General features: G+C 37.3%; 2 protein-coding genes across 2 annotated transcripts; one reads left to right on the plus strand and one right to left on the minus strand.

Annotated features, from left to right (window-relative positions):
• Window positions 1–410: 410 nt before the first annotated feature.
• On the minus strand, window positions 411–1859 carry LOC102227508 (CCAAT/enhancer-binding protein beta-like). Its single transcript, XM_005798896.3, has one exon. The coding sequence runs from the start codon at window positions 1805–1807 to the stop codon at window positions 818–820; it is 990 nt and encodes a 329-aa protein (XP_005798953.2). The 5' UTR covers window positions 1808–1859; the 3' UTR covers window positions 411–817.
• Window positions 1860–10944: 9085 nt separating this feature from the next.
• LOC102227768 (transmembrane protein 189-like) lies at window positions 10945–17628 on the plus strand. The gene is made up of 6 exons (XM_005798897.2): window positions 10945–11152; window positions 13512–13631; window positions 13710–13801; window positions 14571–14715; window positions 14822–15034; window positions 16714–17628. The coding sequence occupies exons 1-6, from the start codon at window positions 11017–11019 to the stop codon at window positions 16827–16829; spliced, it is 822 nt and encodes a 273-aa protein (XP_005798954.1). The 5' UTR covers window positions 10945–11016; the 3' UTR covers window positions 16830–17628.
• The last annotated feature ends 1280 nt before the right edge of the window (window positions 17629–18908 follow it).

Consider the following 18908-nt stretch of genomic DNA (forward strand, 5'->3'; position numbering starts at 1 on the left):
GTGCACAATGCAGGATGAAATGTATTTCTTTATTATTAATGTGTGAATTTTTTATTTTTATGTTGCACACTTTCTTGGTGTGAGAGATTGCTGCAAAAGCGGTTCTCTACGTTGCAATCTGAATTAAACTCTTATTCTGTGCAATGTGCCACTAAATCTACATTTATTGTCCATTTATATCCAGTTGGAAATGAACTGGATCTGGCATTTGATGTTTTTTGTGAATCGTCTCCATATAAATAAACTCAATTTTAAAATTGCACATTTTCCTTGCGGTTGAGCTGCTTGTGTCACTGCAATATGTTGTAACCTGGAACGTACTGTTACACAGTGCATGATGAAAATTAGGCAAGCATATAAAGCGTTGTGCAAAGAAAAAAAATTATAATAAAGAAAAATGAGTGAAAATCTTTAAACAAAGTATAAATCTGTTTAATTCAATAAAATATCAAGTACAATTAAAGCATTTCACCTTTTAATATTAAATAATTATACTTATTTCATTCATTGCCAATACTATTACAAAGAGTTGCATCATTTCACTGCAGCACAACTCTTCCCCTGACAGCCATTGCTGCAGACACAGTGTACACAAAATGTAGAAATTCACCAGGAATGGATGTAAAACCTGCACAGAAATACTGCATACACCAAAAAAAAAATTACATCTGAGAATAAAGCTAAGGTGACATGTTTAGGAAGAGTCGTGGATGGCCACCCCATGCGCCCACTCTGTTCAGTCTCATTCAAAGCGTCCTTGTAAACCAGTGGGTGTAGTAGTACCCTGTATTTCTGTAAAGTCCACCAGGTGAGCGGCTCAGCACTGTCCGGTGGCGGACAGCAGGTTGCGCAGGGTGGCCAGCTCTCTGGACAGCTGCTCCACTCGCTTCTGTAGACGGTCGTTCTCCACCGCCAGCTCCAGCACTTTCTGCTGCGTCTCCAAGTTGCGCATCTTGGCTTTGTCCCTGCTCTTCCTCACGGCGAGGTTGTTCCTCTCCCGCCTCTGCCGGTACTCCTCGCTGTCCTTGTCCAGGCGCTTCTTCGACTTCCCGCTGGACGACTTGCCGCCGTGCGACGGCGACCTGCCGTTACCTGACGGCGCAGGTGTGCCGGGCGGGCTGGAGCAGTTCGACGACGCGGTGGAAATGTTCCCCAGACTCCCACTCGTGGACTGGTAGTGCAGGTAGGACCTCATGTCGAAGCCAGACGAGCCGTTTTCCATTTTCGCGTCTTCCTGGCTGTCTTCTCGGTCCGCGGGAGCAGCGGCGGCGGCTCGGTAGCGGCTCAACTCCGGGCTCAACACGCTGTCCACCCGGGTCTCCTGCAGCTCCGCGTAGTTCAGTCCGTACGACTCCCGCAGGTTCTCGCACTGACTCGCCTCCAGCTCGTTCAGCAGAGAGTAGTTCTTGTAGTTTTGCAGAGCCGTGACTCTTTTGATCTTGCTCTCCCCGAGGAAGTCTGAGAAAGCGTCGCCCGGCTGTGGCTGCGGCGGCTGCGGCGGGCAGTGCAGGGCTGAGTCCAGGTACGCGCTGAAGTCGATGGCTCTCTCCCGCTCCTCCACGCCCAGCTCCGTCATCGAGTCGCCGAGCCTCCAGTACGCGCCGCCGCCTATGGGAGCGATAATGCCGTCTCTGCCGTGGATCGCGAAGCCGCCCTCCTCGTACAAGCCGGCCACTTCCATGGATGTCAACACCCGCCGGACTGCAGGAGCGCGCAGGGCTGAGGTGAGGCGCCCTGACCAGAGTTGGGAAATGTCTCGGGAATGCGCCGCTTTTAAATCCCACTCTGCCCCTGCCTGTGGTAACATGCAAGTAGTAAGTTTTTTTGCGGAGCCTCTCACATTGACAGGTCTTCCTGTCTCAGGGGTTTTTTGTATTTAGAGCAGCCGGGGTGGGCGTGGCCTCGGGGCAGGTGACGCAAAGCCCCGAACCAACCGAACAACCTGTACCACTTCATCAGGTTATTTCCCGTACATAATAAATTAGCCTCACTTACACCGGAATACTAAAAACACACGTTTTGTGCATCGAAATGATTTAGACTATGACCAAAGTGGTAATTCAGAAAGTGAAACTCCTATTTTACACACATTGTGGTATATTTCTGTTAATTCTTAAGTTTATCAGAAAAAAATAATGTTATAAGACGGCAGCCCTAACCGCCTTGTTATCAGAGGTTGGTAGATTATCCAAAAATGTACTCAAGTAAGAGTAGCACTACTTTAACATATTTTTACTCAAGTAAAACTAAAAAGTAGCCAGAAAATACTCAACAGTAAAAAAGTATTTGATGAAAAGGCAGCTAGAGTACTAAGTAACTGTTCAAAACAAGCATTTAATATTTCAAAAAAGAATAAGCAGACAGACCAAAATACAAGGTAATGTGTAAATTTGGGTATATTAAAAGATCAAAATGAAAATAATTCATTTAAATAACAAAATCAGAAACAACTAAAGTTTTTTCAAGTCAATTTCTATCAATATAATGAAGCTTTAACAAAAAAACTACTGCTGTATGTCTGGTGAACAAACTTTTATTCATTCACTGAGGGGAAGAAATCTAACTCAACAGTAGCGATACTTCATAGTAAAATTACTCAAATAAAAAGTAAAAAGTACATTGTAGTAAAAATACTCTTAAAAATGAATGTTTTCACAAAAGTTACTCGAGTGAATGTAACTATTAAGCACCAAACTGTTAATAGAAGGCCATAGCTTGTTGTTCTCAAAGTACTGTATCGCTTATATGTGCGCAGATATATGTGTACATGTTATATTCTTTACACAGTTTTAGCATATATTTAAAAAATAACATTCAGAAGATGTGGCGGTTTTTGTTTTGCAGTGTAGGAAACCCTGTGCTGCTATTGATCCACTGTGTTTACTCAAAGTCACAGATTTTTAATACAGAAATGTAAGACGACTGAAACATACTGTATGTCCATGTACTGCAAAAAGTATGTGCATAATACTGGGTTAAGGCAAATTTTATATGAATTAATGCGATAACGGTAAAGCAGGCAGTCACCTTCTCTGCTTCAGCAGATGATCTGGTGTTTAGAGTTTCTTCACAGCTACCTCTGTTGCATGCAGTTTTTCCTTCCACTAAACCTTATGTTTTGGATGCAGCACTCTGAACAGTCAGTTTCTGGTTTACACTGCAAAAACACAAAATCTTACCAAGTATTTTTGTTCTTGTTTCTAGTGAAAATATCGTAGCACACTTGAAATAAAACAAAACTGACTTACAGGTAACTTTTCAGCGTTTTTTAAGTAAACAACTCCTTAACATTGATAAAAAAGTATTAGTTCCATTAGCCTATTATTCCACTTATAACATGGGAAAAATGTCTTGTTGTATGTCAAATAATCTGCCAGCACAACTAATATTTTTCATCAAAATTAAGGAATTATTGACATAAAATAAGCTCCTATGTCGTGCTGAAAGGTTATCTGTAAGTCAGTTTTATCTTATTTCAAGAGTGCTGAGATATTTGCACTAGAAACTGGACCAGAAATACTTGGTAAGACTTTGTTTTTGCAGTGTAAGCCACCTCGCATATGATGTAAATAGCTACTAAACTGTCAATTCATCGCCCTTCCCCTTGATGGTGCAGGTTCTACACAACAATTTTACACCAAAAAAAAATATGTTTGTTGGTTGTTTGTAACGTTTAAGTAATTTTTTTTAGAACGTCATTGTTTAATCCCTAAAAAAAAGTATGTAAGTCCATGATTTTAAGCCTAAATATGTGAAAAAAGGGACTAAAAAAAGAAGCATGAACTGTATTTTTCTGTCTTAATGCATGCATGCAGTAATAAAACAATGCATCGTATTGCCATACTTTCTTCGACTTTTAATTTGCTCATTTAGTATTAAAATTTAATTTGTGGAAGTAAAAATTTTTAGCTCTGAGTCCAAAACCAAAGCTAGGTTTCCTGCATGCTCTGTGGTTTCCAGCCTCATTTGGGTCAAGCGTCAAAGTCACGGCATCAATAAAAAAAAACTAAAAAAAACTGGAGAAACATGTTAAAATATTTAAGTGATTTATTCTAAAATGAAACTGAAATGCACAACTGAAATCATAAGAGCAATACCAACTACCTCATTTTCTCTGGCAAAAAGCGTCTCATTCTCAACAACGCGTCCACTCACGCCCCCTGCAGGCCACTCAAGATCCAAACAACAACCAAAAATACGTCGACAGTGATGGAAAAAAAGAACCCTTTCTAGTGACAAGGTGTTTACCATTTCTGTTCAGAAGTAATGAGGTCGGGACGGTGACACCATCTACACACGGCTCGCTCCCCACAACTTCCACTCGCTGTTTTTGATCTGCAGCGAGTGGAAGAATGTGATCTTGATTGGGGGTTGGGGGTCATGCACAAGATGATAAATCTCTAAATCTGTATAAAGGTCAGAGTGGGTGTGATGGGAGATTCAGACGGTCTGGTTTAGGTCTAACACAATTCAGAGCAAAGGTCTCTGTGGCTGTGAATTTGTTGTGTGTATTTATATTTAGCTTCCCTAAATCAATACGTTGTTGAGCTTTTACTCCAGTTTCAGCTGCTGGTCGGTTACAGCACATCTCACAGACAATGATGTTTTAATTTTATGTGAAGTTCTGCTCCCATTTAAAGTCTTTTTCAACCTCAAATTAATTATGATAACCGTTTCCACCGATACCATAATAGAATTATGACATAATTTTACTCATAATCGAAATGCAAGCACACATATTATATCATCAACAAATTATATACAGCATATAATTGAAATATTGATTTGTTAGTGACATTATGAGTGATGTCAGTGGTATTAACATGAAAAACATATATGTTTACATATATCACAATATGAATCAATTAATGATATGATAAATTAAAATGAGCTCATTATTTTACATTTGAGTGATTTATTGTTTTTCTGTTTCTACCAAAAACTGGATGAATAAAATCTTCAGTCTGGTGATTTGGTCTCAACTAGCCGTTTTTTTAAGGACAATTTTGTTTCCAGAAACTTCATAATTCATTTTATTTGTTTGTTTCTTTTGGATATTTAAAATGTCTGTCAGTTCCAGTGGTAAGTGATCATTAGCGTTTAAAGTTTATTGATCGTTGATTATGTGTTCTTTCCATTACTATTACATTAGTCAAAAATGGTCTCAAAACAACAATATTATCGTTTATCGCAATAACGTCTGGGACAATTTATCGTCACAAAAATGAATAAATATTAAATTACACTGGCAATCACATAATAAAAAGTATAATATAAATATATACAATAAAAGATTAAATGCATTCTTGTTTACAGTATTATCATATAAAACATGAGCTGGATGATCAAGACAATGTCTTATCCTGACTCCATGTTCCCGTATATATTTATGTATAAGTGAATATTGTCTTTGTTTCTTTTTATTTATTAAAGTGGTATAATATGCATTTTTCCTTTCACATAGTCCAAAATAAAACAATAAGTACTAATAACTACTCTTCTGCCACCATTAAGTTTCCCAAATGAGACGTTTGAAGGGCTGCAACTTACAATTATTTTAGTAATCGGTTTTACTATTAATTATTATGATTATTATGATGAAAAATATGCCACTTTTGTCATTTTTTATTTAACCACTTAACTTTTTCTTGCATAATAAACACATTAAATGCAAAGAAACAAATTCCTTTTATTATTTGAGCTAAGTAGACAGACATAGACATGCTGCCCCCTTGTGGTCTGATGTAAAACTGTCTTTTCCTTAACTACAGGTTACGTTTTTGTTCAGAACTGTAGAAATCAGTTTTTATGAACAAAAATGGACTTTAATTTACACAAACCAATGCTACTTTCCCTTGATGTCTTTATTTAGAAAATAAATATGTATTTATCTTGTTTATTTCCGAATCTGTTGTCATAATAAGACAAAAATTTCAACTCCCCGTTTATGAAACCCAACCTGGTTTTACAAACCCCCAGAACTATTCTGCTTAGAGTGTTTTTTCTGTAATCACGTCCAAATCTTTTGTTCCCTGTTTTCCATGTTTTTAACATAGTTAACTTAAAAAAAACTCATAAGATTTTCCAATATCAAGGAAAAGAATCCAGTGTCGCGGAGTTTGTGTCTGTTTTAAAAGTTTCTACTTCTATAATTTTCATAATAGTGTCTCCAGTTCACAGAGATTTAATAAACTACCTCATAAATGCGTAATTAATCCCGTTATCTCATCTGGTGAAGATGCAGAGCTCCACCCTAACCTCCCACTATAAACCTGTTGTAGATGTAATTAAACACTTTCTAAATTGTTTGGTTTAATCTAATGTCAGGGATAATTACACACTTAATGATGGTACATTTAGATGTTTGCTGGATCCGCATGTGTGAACAGATCCAGACTTTAGCATGCAAAGTGCAACAGAGCTTTACATGCATGCAGCCTTTAAGAATGTTTCACAAAACTCTGCTTCTTAATAAAAATAATAATAAGTTTATTTGTTTTTTCTGTAATTTTTAAACTTTTCCATTCACAAGTCAAAAGAAGACAATAAATACAGAATATTGGGGGGAAAAAACAAGATGAAAGTAGTACAGAAATAGATAAACAATATTGAAATTGTAAGAACACGGGTTAACTTTTCACTCAACTTGGAATTTTTCCACATTTATTGAGCTAGAAACACAAACTTTAATTTATTTTATTGAGATTTTATGTGATAGACAAAGTGAAATATAACTGTGAAATTAAATGAAAAAAGTTACATTTTCATAGTTCATACAAATTGAAAAATGCACTGAGCATTTTGTATTTGCCCTCTTTAATCTGATGCCCCTACATAAAATTATAAAGAAGCCATCTAATTAGTGAAAGTTTACAATAATGCACACCTTTGTGTTGCATAATTAATTATAATTCTATGACTCCCAAGAAAATACACGGACGTTTGTGACTGAAATGCGGAAAAGATTCAAATGTGTGAATACTTCTGTACTCCAATGTGTTGAATAAAATCATAAAATCTGTGTGCTGCTCTTTTTTCTTACTCCAAGTCTTATTTAACATCAAAAAATTTAAATTTACGTTTGTTACTAACATTCAGTCATTATTTCTGATAACATAAAAGTTTCTGTCAGATTTAATGAAGCAGTAGGATCTAATTGCTGAAAAGGTAAACTCTTCATTTTAACTAATGTTTCTGCCTAACAGATGGACATTTTAATCACTACTGTCCTCATGATGGATCAGTTTCATTTTGAGGTTTTTCTGTTTCTAATTAAATTCATCTACAGGAAGTATTGCAGCATTTACAGTAAACTGGTAAAACAAGAAGAACAGAAATAGCATCTCAGTGACTCAGTCGTATCCTCAGAAACGTTTATGTAAACATTGTTATTTACTAGTCATGACCCACAAACATGGCTGCAAGAGGAAAAAGAAGAGTTTACTAAACAGACAGTTTGTTTTAGCCCTTGAAGAAGTTTTTAACTTTTTCTTTTTAAAGGTTCAAAAACCTTTGGGTTCTCATAAAACAGTTGCATCATTTTAAAGTGTGATTAATTAAATTTTACAGTATTAAACTTTTGTAAAATCAGACTTTTCAGTCTGCAGATGCGCATTTGATTTGTGGAAATTACTCACCATTCGTGACGTTATTATGTTCATCTGATATTCTCTTCATCCTTCTTCCTGAACCTCTTTTCTTTTTTCTCCAGTTCTTAGAGAAAACAACAGAAAGATAATTACTGTAATTTGAAAAAAAGATACTCAAATGAAATGAAAAGTAGGGCTGCACAATATTAATAGAACATGTAGCTGAAATAATATTGCACCACATTAAGATGCAGATAGATTTTGATTTTCTCTTCAATTTTTTTCTATTTACTCACTAGTCTTAGTGAACTTTAGCAACTTGGAGGCTTAAAATACACATAAAGGACAGCAGTGAAAGTCTGTCAAACAAAACAAATCTATTATTGACATGCAGAATTTGCAGGTATAGCGCCGAAAACACAGCAGACTACCAAATATTGAGATGTGAACCCTGAATCTTCTTGCTACAGAGCAAGCAACCGTGCCGCTGTGCATTACGGGACGATGATGTGATCTTATATGTTGTGCAGCTCTGTTTTTTGCAGTGTTGTAATAAAAATAAAAATAATTTTTAAAAAATCACTGGGGCAGCTCCTGACCAAAAAGAGAAAAATGTGTCATATCTCAGAGGTCCTTAAATCACTCCTGTTTGTAAAAGGATATATTTTAAAACAGGCATGTCCAAAGTCCGGCCCGAGGGCCAATTACGGCCCGCGGTCAGATTTCATACGGCCCGCAGCTTCGGTCTTATAATGTATTATTTATGGCCCGCCTCCACTGTCAAACAGAATAAATAAATCATAAAACTTGAAACTGTAATTCCTCCTTTCACCAAATGGTGGCAGCACCACTTTAATACTATCAGTCTCTGCCTCCGTGCAGCGAACCCCTCTCCACTCATTTCTGCCATGGCCACTGCAAAGAAAACGAGGAAAGTTTACAGTGAGGGCCGCCGCTTTCAAGAGAGATGGGAATTATAATACTTCTTCACTGAAAATCAAGCCAATTGTGCTTGTCTAATTTGTAATGAGACGGTTGCCTTGTTTAAGGATTTCAACGTAAAGAGACACTACCAGACTAAACATGCTAACACATACAACAAGCTAACAGGAAGTGACCGTGCTGAAAAACTGAAGCAGCTCCAAGCTGCACTGGCATCACAACAGCGATTCTTCGCGCGGGCCTGTGAGTCAAAAGAAAATACCACCAAAGCAAGCTACGAAGTGGCCATGTTAATTGCTAAACATGGCAAACCTTTTACTGGAGGTACATTTATCAAAACTGTGTTATGAAAATGGTGGAGAACATTTTGCCCTGAGAAGAAGCAAGAATTTGAGAAAAATGTTTGCCCGGCAGTAACAGTGTGGCACTGAGAGTTGAGGACATGAAATTGAGTATTTTGAACGGTAACGTCTGTCACTATCAGCAGTGAAGAGCCAAAAGAACATTTATGGCACTTATTTTTATTAAACTCTTGAGTAAGATTTGGTTATTACTGTTGATGTTATGAACCTGTAGATGTGACAAACTATTACTTTCTGAAATATATTGTAAATGACGAGCAAAATTCACTTGTTTTAAGATTTAATAATAATAGACAACTTTGCATTACTTATTACTCCTGTTTAAAATGTTCTTGAGGCAAAGATATTTTTAAACTCATGTAAATTTAAGGTATTTCATACAGTTTGTTAAATGTTATCTGACTCTCCAGATATGAATGAAAGGCAGAATTTGGGTTTTTAGAGTTATTCTCATCTGCCTGCGTGGCTTATATTTGGTTATTTTGTCATTTGAAAAATAAAGATAATTGTGACAATGAAAATTGTTTTATAATGGTGTGTATTTGCATTAAACTTTTGTAGTTAAAAAATGTCCAAACAAACTATTGGCCCCCGGGCATCTTCACTTTATCAAATCTGGCCCTCATTGCAAAAAGTTTGGACACCCCTGTTTTAAAATCTTGTTTGTCTATAAAGGATAAATGATCTTGGGTGTGAATGGTTCTCAGAGAATTCAGATCCTTCAGGTAATCAGAAATCTGGTCATTAAATGTTTCCAAATTCAGGCCTTAAGGTCCGAAGTTCTGCAACATTTAGATACGTTTCTGCTTCAGGACACCTGAGTCAAATGATCAGATCATTAGCAGGAGTCTGGAGAACTTTACTGTGTACCGAGAGGGAAAATAACTTAGTTATTTGATTCATGTTGAACTAAGGACACATCTAAAAGTTACAGAACATCGGCCGCTTTGACAAGAGTTGAAGAAACCCTGTTTAAATGCACCTCAGCAAGAGCCACTTCCTGAAAACCCGCCATGTGTTTGTTCCTTTAACAATCAGAAACATAATGTTTTACTACACCTCCACTCTAAAAAATAAAATGTTTATTTTATTGGGTTATTTAATCAGTAGTTGTCATACATTTGCAGTTTTTATATTTCACTTTTTCCAATTTAATTGTTTGTGTAAATCGTGCTTTTCAAATAAACACAATAAATTCTACTATAGCATTTATACACTGCAAAAAACATGAAATCTTACCAAGTATTTTTTGCATATTTTCAGGTGCAAATATCTTAATACACTTAAATTAAGACAAAACTAACTTACAAGTAACTTCAGAAAGTTATAGGAGTTTGTTTTAAGTAAATAATTTCTGAATATTGTTAACAGTACTACTTCTACTGGCATATTATTTCACTTATAACAAGATATTTCCCCATATTATAAGTGAAATAATCTGCCAGTGGAAGCAGTACTTTTTAAAATCAATATTAAATAATGATTGACTTTTAAAACCCTCCAATATGTTGCTGAAAAGTTGCCTTTGTCTTATTTGCGGAGGCAATATATAAATGGCGCATAAATACTGCATTTATTTCACCAACCTGAGCTGTAAAGACGAAAAATTGTGACTCTTGCTTCTTTGAGAAAATAAAACTTAACTTCTTCTTCTTAAGTTTTAAAAGGCAGCTTGCATCTAACAATATACTTAACTCCATCTAAATTTGTGTTATTTTGCTTTTACAGCTCGAACTAATTCGATGAAAAACAGCTGGCATTTTTTAAAATGCTGATGGAACGACAAATACGAGGGGTAACGAATGTCGCTACAACACCAGTTCCGTCCGTTTGAAACGTGCCATACGCTCACAGCGCCATCTTCTGGTGAGTTTCACATCTACGGCTGAGGAAACAGCACGGGTGGGGCCAGGAAATGAAATACTCGCAATATGCCTCCCTATTGGTTGCTCTAAAATTACGGAAACATTTTCTCGCGCTGCCATTGGCTCTTGCGCTCATCGATTTGTGTGTGATTGGTTGAAAACATTGCCATTTCCGTCGGATGAGACGTTCACGATTCCTTTGGTTCCCGGTGCTGCGAGTGGAAGGACCGAAAGGGGCCGGGCCCACAGAGGAAAGAAATGGCGAGTATGGTCACCGAGGACGGGTGTGGAGTGGCAGCGGAGACCCCACAGCCGCAGGGTCCGGGTCGGGGCGCGGTCAGATGGGGCTCACAGCACGCCGGTGCCCGAGAACTGGCTAGTCTGTACTCGCCAGGTGAGTCGATCAGCGCCGTTTGTGGGTCTGGTGCTGCCAGCTTGAGAGCTGAAGAAGAGGGTGTAATATATGACGACTGGCTGCCTAGTTAGTCACCAGCAAACAAACTCCGGTGAAAACCTAACAAATGGCTGTGCGAGCGACAACAGAAATGCCTTTGATGACCGGAACCAGTCGGCGGCTGCTCCTGCCTCTGTGTTTTGTCCAAGCCACAATGCTTTTGTTACACAATAGGGATCATGTGAGACCGGTTACATTTGTGTGGAGTTTGTGTGCAGCGTTGACATTTTCAGCACTGAGGTTATGGGAATCTTTTCTCCAACAGGGTTGACGTGCAGACCGTGACCTAAAACCATTAAGCTCTTAAACTATGTCAGGATTCCTCGTATTACAGTACAGGTTGGACTTGAGTCACAAAGTAAATCCTCCACACCCTTTATACAAATGTAATGGTTCGAGCTCTGTTCAGACCAGCCAGCATATGACTAATTTGGTTGTGTGCGGTAAACAGACCTTTTCCTTCCTGTGTCCTTTTTAAGATAATTTTATTTATATTGTAAATAGGTTAGGGTTTTCTCGTCCCCCGATCTTCTTGATTTGTCTTGTCACGACCAGAAATACGAGTGTATTTTATCTGGTTATTATATCATAGATCTACAAAATCATTTATATTCAGCCTTCCTTACTCTTAAGCCTCTAAATGAAATCCATCTCAGCCAGTTACCTTCAAAAGTGAAGCTTAATGCAGAGGTAGATTAGGAAACAGTTTGTTGACAGAGCATACATTAGCTGTAAACTATATAAATGTTGATTTTATGGGAGAGTGGCAAGAGACAAAAAAAATCATGGTGGGAATTTTAGAGAGGGGGATGACACTGGGTCTGTCTAGATCCTTGTAGAAACTCTTTCTAAAGGGGCAGCATTATGTATTTTACAGGTACCTATGTTGCCATCATTTATAAATAGTCTGAATATCAAAACTAACTTAAAAGAAATCACAAGTTAATGGCTTGAAATTGGGCCCTTTTCTCTTTAAGAAGCTTCTGCTCTTTCCGACACAACCTTTAGCTACTCCATTAAGCCGTTTACAAACTTTCTTAGGAGTGTTGGGCTGAGAAATGGTTTGTTTGAGCTCTGCAGACTCTCAGCTCCTCCAGGTGTTTGCTAGTTGCTGCTGCTAGTCTGGAGGAGCTGAGTGGGGAAGGCTTGCTCTGTCAGGCGGTAGCTCAGCTTGGAAACTCCAGTTTTGTGTAAAACAAGCTGTGCAAAACAAGCGTTTTGCACAGTTGACTGGTTGCCACGGGTGATTAAAAAGATCACTCAAACATGCATGAAAAATCAAAGCAAAACTCCAGGTTTGTTTTTGATAAAGGAATAACATTATAAAATGAGGAAAAGCTAAAAATGTATATATATATTTTTTACATGTCGGCCCTTTAAGAGCCTCGAGATTAAACATACAACCAGATCCATAGTGGACTGGTTTAGATCAGTGTTGCCGTCTTTCATGGTTTCGATGCGTTTCGTCTCCAGAACACCAAATGATTGGATTTCTGTTCATCAGCCTTTCATTTCAGGTGTGCAGTAAGACTGGAGACACAATCAAATTATGTTTATTTAAGTGTATGCAGACATGTTGCAAAAAACAATAAATCGCACGATAAATTAAATGAAGCTCAATAATTTAAATTTGCATGATTTATTATTTTCTCTTTCCACCAAAAACTAGATGACAAAAATCTTAAGTCTGGTTCTTTGGTCTCAACTAGACCATTTATTTGTTCTTTTTATTTTATTTATTTTTCTTGAAGGACAAATTTGTTTACAGAGACTTCATAATTTATTTTATGTTTTCAGTTTTATTTATTTTGGACATTTAAATTGCTCTCAAAACAACAAAATTATTGTTTATCGCCATAACTTCTAGGACAATTTATTGTCCAACAAAATGTCATTGTGGCAGGTCTACGTGCAAAACAGACCTGAAGTGTGTTGAAACGGCCTAGTTGAAGTCCAGACCCAAATATGATTGAGAATTTGTGGCAGGTCTTGAAAACTGCTCAATATTAAATCCAAATGATCTTAAGTTGTTTTGCAAAAGTGAATGGATAAAAAAAAAAAAGAAGAAACAAGTTGTTATCACATAAATTCCAGTGAAATAAAATAAAATTCGTTGTTGCCACTTTAAGCAGGAATCTGATAAGTTTAACCTTTGAAAGTTTTATTTTTGGACGACACGTTATCACAAGTAGGTCAGTGAATCAGAGAAGAGCTGGAAACTCGTTTGGACTGTTAATCTAATCAGGAACATTTCGCTCTTTCTTCATTTTGTCAATTTTGTTTCTGTATTTCCTGGCAGGCAAAAGATGTCAAGAATGGATCAGCGTCATCCTCTGCTTCTCTCTCATGGCCTTCAACTTAATTCACCTTCTTGCCAATTTCCATCTGGGACACATGTGGTACATACAGCTGGGCATCGGTAAGCTCTGAATCCAGAATTACTCAAGGTGTGGATGTTTTTATTAGTTTCTTTTTCTGATCATAACTTCTTCCTCAGTGGCAGGAATACTCACCGCTGACTTCGCGTCAGGACTCGTACACTGGGGGGCCGACACATGGGGATCAGTGGATCTGCCCATCGTTGGAAAGGTAAGATCTCAGGGTTTCCACCAGAGCTAAAACAATTAATCGATTGTTAAAATAATTGCCAACTAATTTAGTAATGGATTAATCATTAACTGGTGTACACAGACTCCAAAAAAAGGACGCTTTTCCTTAAAGAACAGCATTCTTAGATGAGTAAATGAGCCAAAAATGTGCAAAAATGTTTGCATTTAAAAACAAAAGAAAGAAACAAACTACTTTTGTCTGTAAATATGTGGCTTCGCTCTGTTAAAAACCAACTTGTAATTAACTTTTCAGCAAGATATACGAGTTTGTCAATAACTCCTTAATATTTATTATAAATAGTTGTAGTTCTATTGTCAGACTATTTCACTTATAACAGGGAAAAATGTTTTTGTCGGACAATTCAAAATCACAAAATCTTTTTAAGTATTTTTGGTGCAAGTTCTGGAACAAATGTCTTGAAATAAGACAAAACCTACAAGGAACTCTTCAGCAAGATGTGAGATTTTTTTATGTCAATAAATCCATAATACTGGTTTTTAAACGTTAGTAGTTATATCAAGATGTTTTCTCCATGTTATAAGTGAAATAATCTGCCAGAGGAACTAGTACTTAAAAAAAAAAAACAATATTAAGAAATTATTTACTTAAACAAGCTCTGGAAAGTTACCTATAAATTAGTTTTTTCATTTCAAGTGTACTAAGATTTTTTCACTAGAAGCTGCTTGGTAAGATTTAGTGTTTTCTGTTGAGGTTTTCACTAACTACCTGGATATTTTCCCTCCTGCAGGCGTTTATTCGCCCGTTCAGAGAGCACCACATCGACCCCACGGCCATCACCCGTCACGACTTCATCGAGACAAACGGTGACAACTGCATGCTGACCATCGTCCCTCTTGCAAACATGGCCTTCAACTTTCTCATGCTGTCCCCTGGTGAGCGTTTCTACCAACAAAAATTACATTTTGTCTGAAAATATTAGCACAGACAGAACCCAACGGACGGTAAACACGAATCGTCTCGGTTTTTCTGTGACTGCAGCGGACATTTACCACATCTACCCGTGGTACTGCTACTTGTACGCGCTGGCCATCTTTGTGACGCTCACCAACCAGATCCACAAGTGGTCGCACACGTACTTTGGCCTTCCTCGCTGGGTGGTGTTCCTGCAGGACTGCCACGTCATCCTTCCTCGCAAGCACCACCGCATCCATCACGTCTCCCCTCATGAGACGTATTTCTGCATCACCACAGGTTCGTCTCTGCCGGCCGAGTCCCAGAACGAATCAGTTAACCACATAATAAATTCAAATTAAATGGATCATTTCAATTCTGATTTAATATTTATTAAAGGGTAGAAGACTTCATAATCCATGTAATTTATGTTTTCAGTCATGTGTGGTTTTTATTGACATTTTATTCATTGTTTTTGGTTGTTTTATTTTGGTTATTTAAAATATCTTCCAGTTTCAGTGTTTAGTTTTCTTTACAAACTTAAAGCAAATTTAATCTAGCATAATTATGCCATTTATTATTATATTACTTGAAAATAGTCTCAAGAACACAACATTATCATTTGTAGCGATTATCTGGGACAACTTATTGCCCCAGAAACTTATCATGACAGGCCGATTTAAAACATTTTTTATTACTACAACTGTGGCTGTCTTAATGGGGGGAAAAATACACAATTTGGTCAAAGTGTGTATCTAGGATAAAATTTTCCCCTTATTTCTTCAAGTTTTCCATATATTCTTTTTAAACTAAATGCCTGATTCTGCATCATTGGCCTCCATTCTGAATGTTTTTTATTAATTCACCTTTGAAATCTTTTTTCCTTGTTTCATTCCCTGGTGTTCAAATCCCTTCAAAATCTTATCTTTTATTGTTTTCTATTTGTTACAGACACATTTAAATGTAGTAAAACCTACCATCTGCCACATGCAGGATGGGGAAAATTTATATTTTGATGACTCTTCAATGTCTTTGACAAATGGAGATCAGAGTTAGTTCAGTGTTGCTGGTGTAAAAGTGGATACAAGAGGAGTTAAAAGTCCTGAATATTTCTTGGTTTGGTGAGAACTGAACTTTGTTATGCAATTAATTTTATAAAGTTAAAAGAAAGATTACATATATGGTAATTTTTATAAAAATGTTGAGACTCAAATTTCTTTGTGTCGTGACACAATTAAAAATTTTAATTGAGTTAGTTTCAGGGTCTGTAATCAATCACAATGACATTTTAATTGTAAACCATATATTGACAAAATAAGCAATCTCAAATCCAAAAGGCCTTTTTGCTTTCCCGTTAGATTGTTTTTAAAATTAACCCTTAGTGGGCCAAAAGAACTCCTTTGTCGTCCATTACTGTTTGCTGCTTGTGCGTAAGATTTGCAGGCGTACCAGAAACACGATACAAAGGTTCCAGCTTTTAAAAAAAAAATTTACTAGGAAAAAAAAGAGAATGCGATCAATTGCATTAAACATTTAAAGCAGTTAGGAGGCAAAGTGGCAAAACCTAAAACTGCTGATGTGCAAGTTACTGAACAGATAGTTGCTAGGTAACCACAAGTTACTTGACATTGTTGCTAGGTAACCAAAGAGAGTCAGTTACTTGATACCACCAGTCTTGCTTACCCTGAAATTAGTGAATAATCTATCAGGCGTATCATCTATTGATATTATCATATGTCTTTCTCAATATACTGTGTGTATTCCAGATTTATTGTGAAACCTATTTATTGAGGTATATTTGCTGTTTGAACTATTAAAAATAGGAAGTTATAAGCGTTTTTTGTAGGGCTATTCATGGATGTAGTGAACATAATATTTGCATGATAATCGTTGGGTTTTATTCCGAGGCAGTCTGATGGAGCACTAAAATATTTTTTTTCCCCCCAGTGAAGTTGATTTTCTCTCTCTCCTCTGTCCAGGTTGGTTAAACTATCCTCTGGAGAGGCTCGGTTTCTGGAGAACCTTGGAGGATCTCATCCAGGGCGTGACGGGAGAGAAACCCAGAGCAGACGACTTAAAATGGGCTAAGAAATGAAATAACTCTGAAGGCTAACTGCATCCTACCTCAGCAACCCCTGGCTCTGCCCAGGCTTCACGTTGTGTTTTCTTGCCTCACTTAAAAACTGCAGTTCACAAGATGAACGGCTAACCGTTTCTGATGCCATAGCTTTAAGTCTTGCACATTTTTTTTTTCTCTTTCACCAAGCGAGGGCTCTGTTTCTGGGATTTTATTTTATAGCTTTTCTACACAGATACATTATCTAAACTGCAATATGTTATAAGCTTTTTATTTCTAACACAGGTCATCATTTTTTAAAGGTTTTTGCAAATAATGTATCACTTTCCAAAGGAGGTGAGACTATTACTCTGATCTGAACCAGCGCTGTGGAGAATGATCACACACTCGATCAGGAGAGCTTGTATTCACACTTTTACTCGTCACCGCTTTATTTTCTGTTGAATGAAGAAGCTCTAAAGAATCGAATTTGATATGAACGTCCTAGAATCAGTCAGTTACATAGGATCTCTCTGGAGGCGATACCATTGTTGATAGCTTGTGATCAAATTTCAAGTAGCTGTTACATTTGCTCTCTACTTGCACATTTGGGTTTGCACACTTTTTGATAATTTTATAGGATAAGTGGAAACGAAGTGAGGCACAAATATGTTTTTTGTTTATTTTTTTGTCAAGAATTACGAAATTCCTATCTTTCCTTCTAAAACACAGCCATATTTACTAGTAGTTTAATAAATGGATGAATCTGTTACAGAGGGAGAACCAGTGAGCTACTAAATAATCAAAATACAAAGTCAAAATCGAAGTCTGAAACTGACAGCTGCTCTCTCACTTCCTTATTGATAGCTTTGCCTGTTAAAGTTACTTTATACACCCAGTTTTAATAGTTACACTTACATTATTGATGTCTATACTGGATTACTTCAAATCTAAGGACTGCGGGATTTCTTTTGCTTTATTTTTTTCCACTTTCAAGCTGAACCAGAGCAAAATGTCTCTGGCCGACAAAGGGGACATCAGAAATATTACACACAGATTTCAGTCTGTAGAAGTAAAGATTCATGCTCTGGAGAGGAATACCAAGAACAACCCTGGTTCAGCTCAACGAATAACTCAAAACAATGACCAGCTCAGTGTTACACAAAGACTTCAGTCAGTAGAAATGAAGATTCAGCGGCTGGACTGGAAATGAAGCAACTCTTCTTCAAAACAAACGGAGAGTTTCTCACAAACCTCACCCAGAAACTCTTTGGGAGCTAAACTGAAAACATAAATTCTCACACTTCGAATCAGATGAGAATAATAATCAGCGTGATCAGCTTTGAGCTGAAATATTCCCCCATCATCAACACTTTAACACCGACTGCACCAACGAAAAATAAACATCACCTTCAAACACCAACACGAGCTGTGAGGCAAGACAAACGCATTCAGCCCCCAAAGTGAACACCAAGAAATCTCAATATGTGCCAAAATTGCATATTGCCAGAGATGATCAATGAATGCATTTGGTCATTTTTCCAATAGTAAAAGAATGAAAATACTCGTTCCCCAGAGATAGTGTCTGATATAACATAGAAAATACTCTCTCTGATCTGGACAAACAAAAGTCTTTACCATTCTTCTGAACGCTATTGGGAAACTAAAACTGGAGTCGTTTCTCAGTGGTCCCATCCCATCAGCTCGATGGGGGGATTTGAAATACTCCAGATTGCTCATGATAAACAAATGGCTGCTAAACGCTCGTTCTGACCTTCATTGACAACCACAGGATATTCTGAGACCGCTGTCATCTCTTCGGACGAGGCAGATGATGTCTTAATAAATATGGGACAAAGCTACTCACTGCAAACCTCTTTCATTTTTATCAACAATGTGATCACCGCTTCGGAAGAACAGGCTCAAGGACGTTTGATAAGGATGCAACCCGCTGCATATCAGGAACAACTGGAGACGGAACGACTCCTTCATTAACGACCCAACACACGTGTTAAGTAATGTCTTCTCCTGGACCTGAGATTATTAAATTCACGGATAAAAGAACGACCAAGTTCTCAAATATACAACTTTTCTTAATGCTCACAAAGCAGACTTTAC

The sequence above is a fragment of the Xiphophorus maculatus genome, chromosome 1 (assembly GCF_002775205.1).
Source record: "Xiphophorus maculatus strain JP 163 A chromosome 1, X_maculatus-5.0-male, whole genome shotgun sequence".
Classification (NCBI taxonomy): domain Eukaryota; kingdom Metazoa; phylum Chordata; class Actinopteri; order Cyprinodontiformes; family Poeciliidae; genus Xiphophorus; species Xiphophorus maculatus.

What these genes read in the sequence shown, in the direction of transcription:
- LOC102227508 (XM_005798896.3), bottom strand. Translation starts at nt 1,807, where the DNA reads ATGTTACCACAGGCAGGGGCAGAGTGGGATTTAAAAGCGGCGCATTCC.
- LOC102227768 (XM_005798897.2), top strand. Translation starts at nt 11,017, where the DNA reads ATGGCGAGTATGGTCACCGAGGACGGGTGTGGAGTGGCAGCGGAGACC. An exon ending in GTACATACAGCTGGGCATCG is followed by an intron (nt 13,632 to 13,709) that starts GTAAGCTCTGAA and finishes CTTCTTCCTCAG; the next exon opens with TGGCAGGAATACTCACCGCT. An exon ending in ATCTGCCCATCGTTGGAAAG is followed by an intron (nt 13,802 to 14,570) that starts GTAAGATCTCAG and finishes TCCCTCCTGCAG; the next exon opens with GCGTTTATTCGCCCGTTCAG.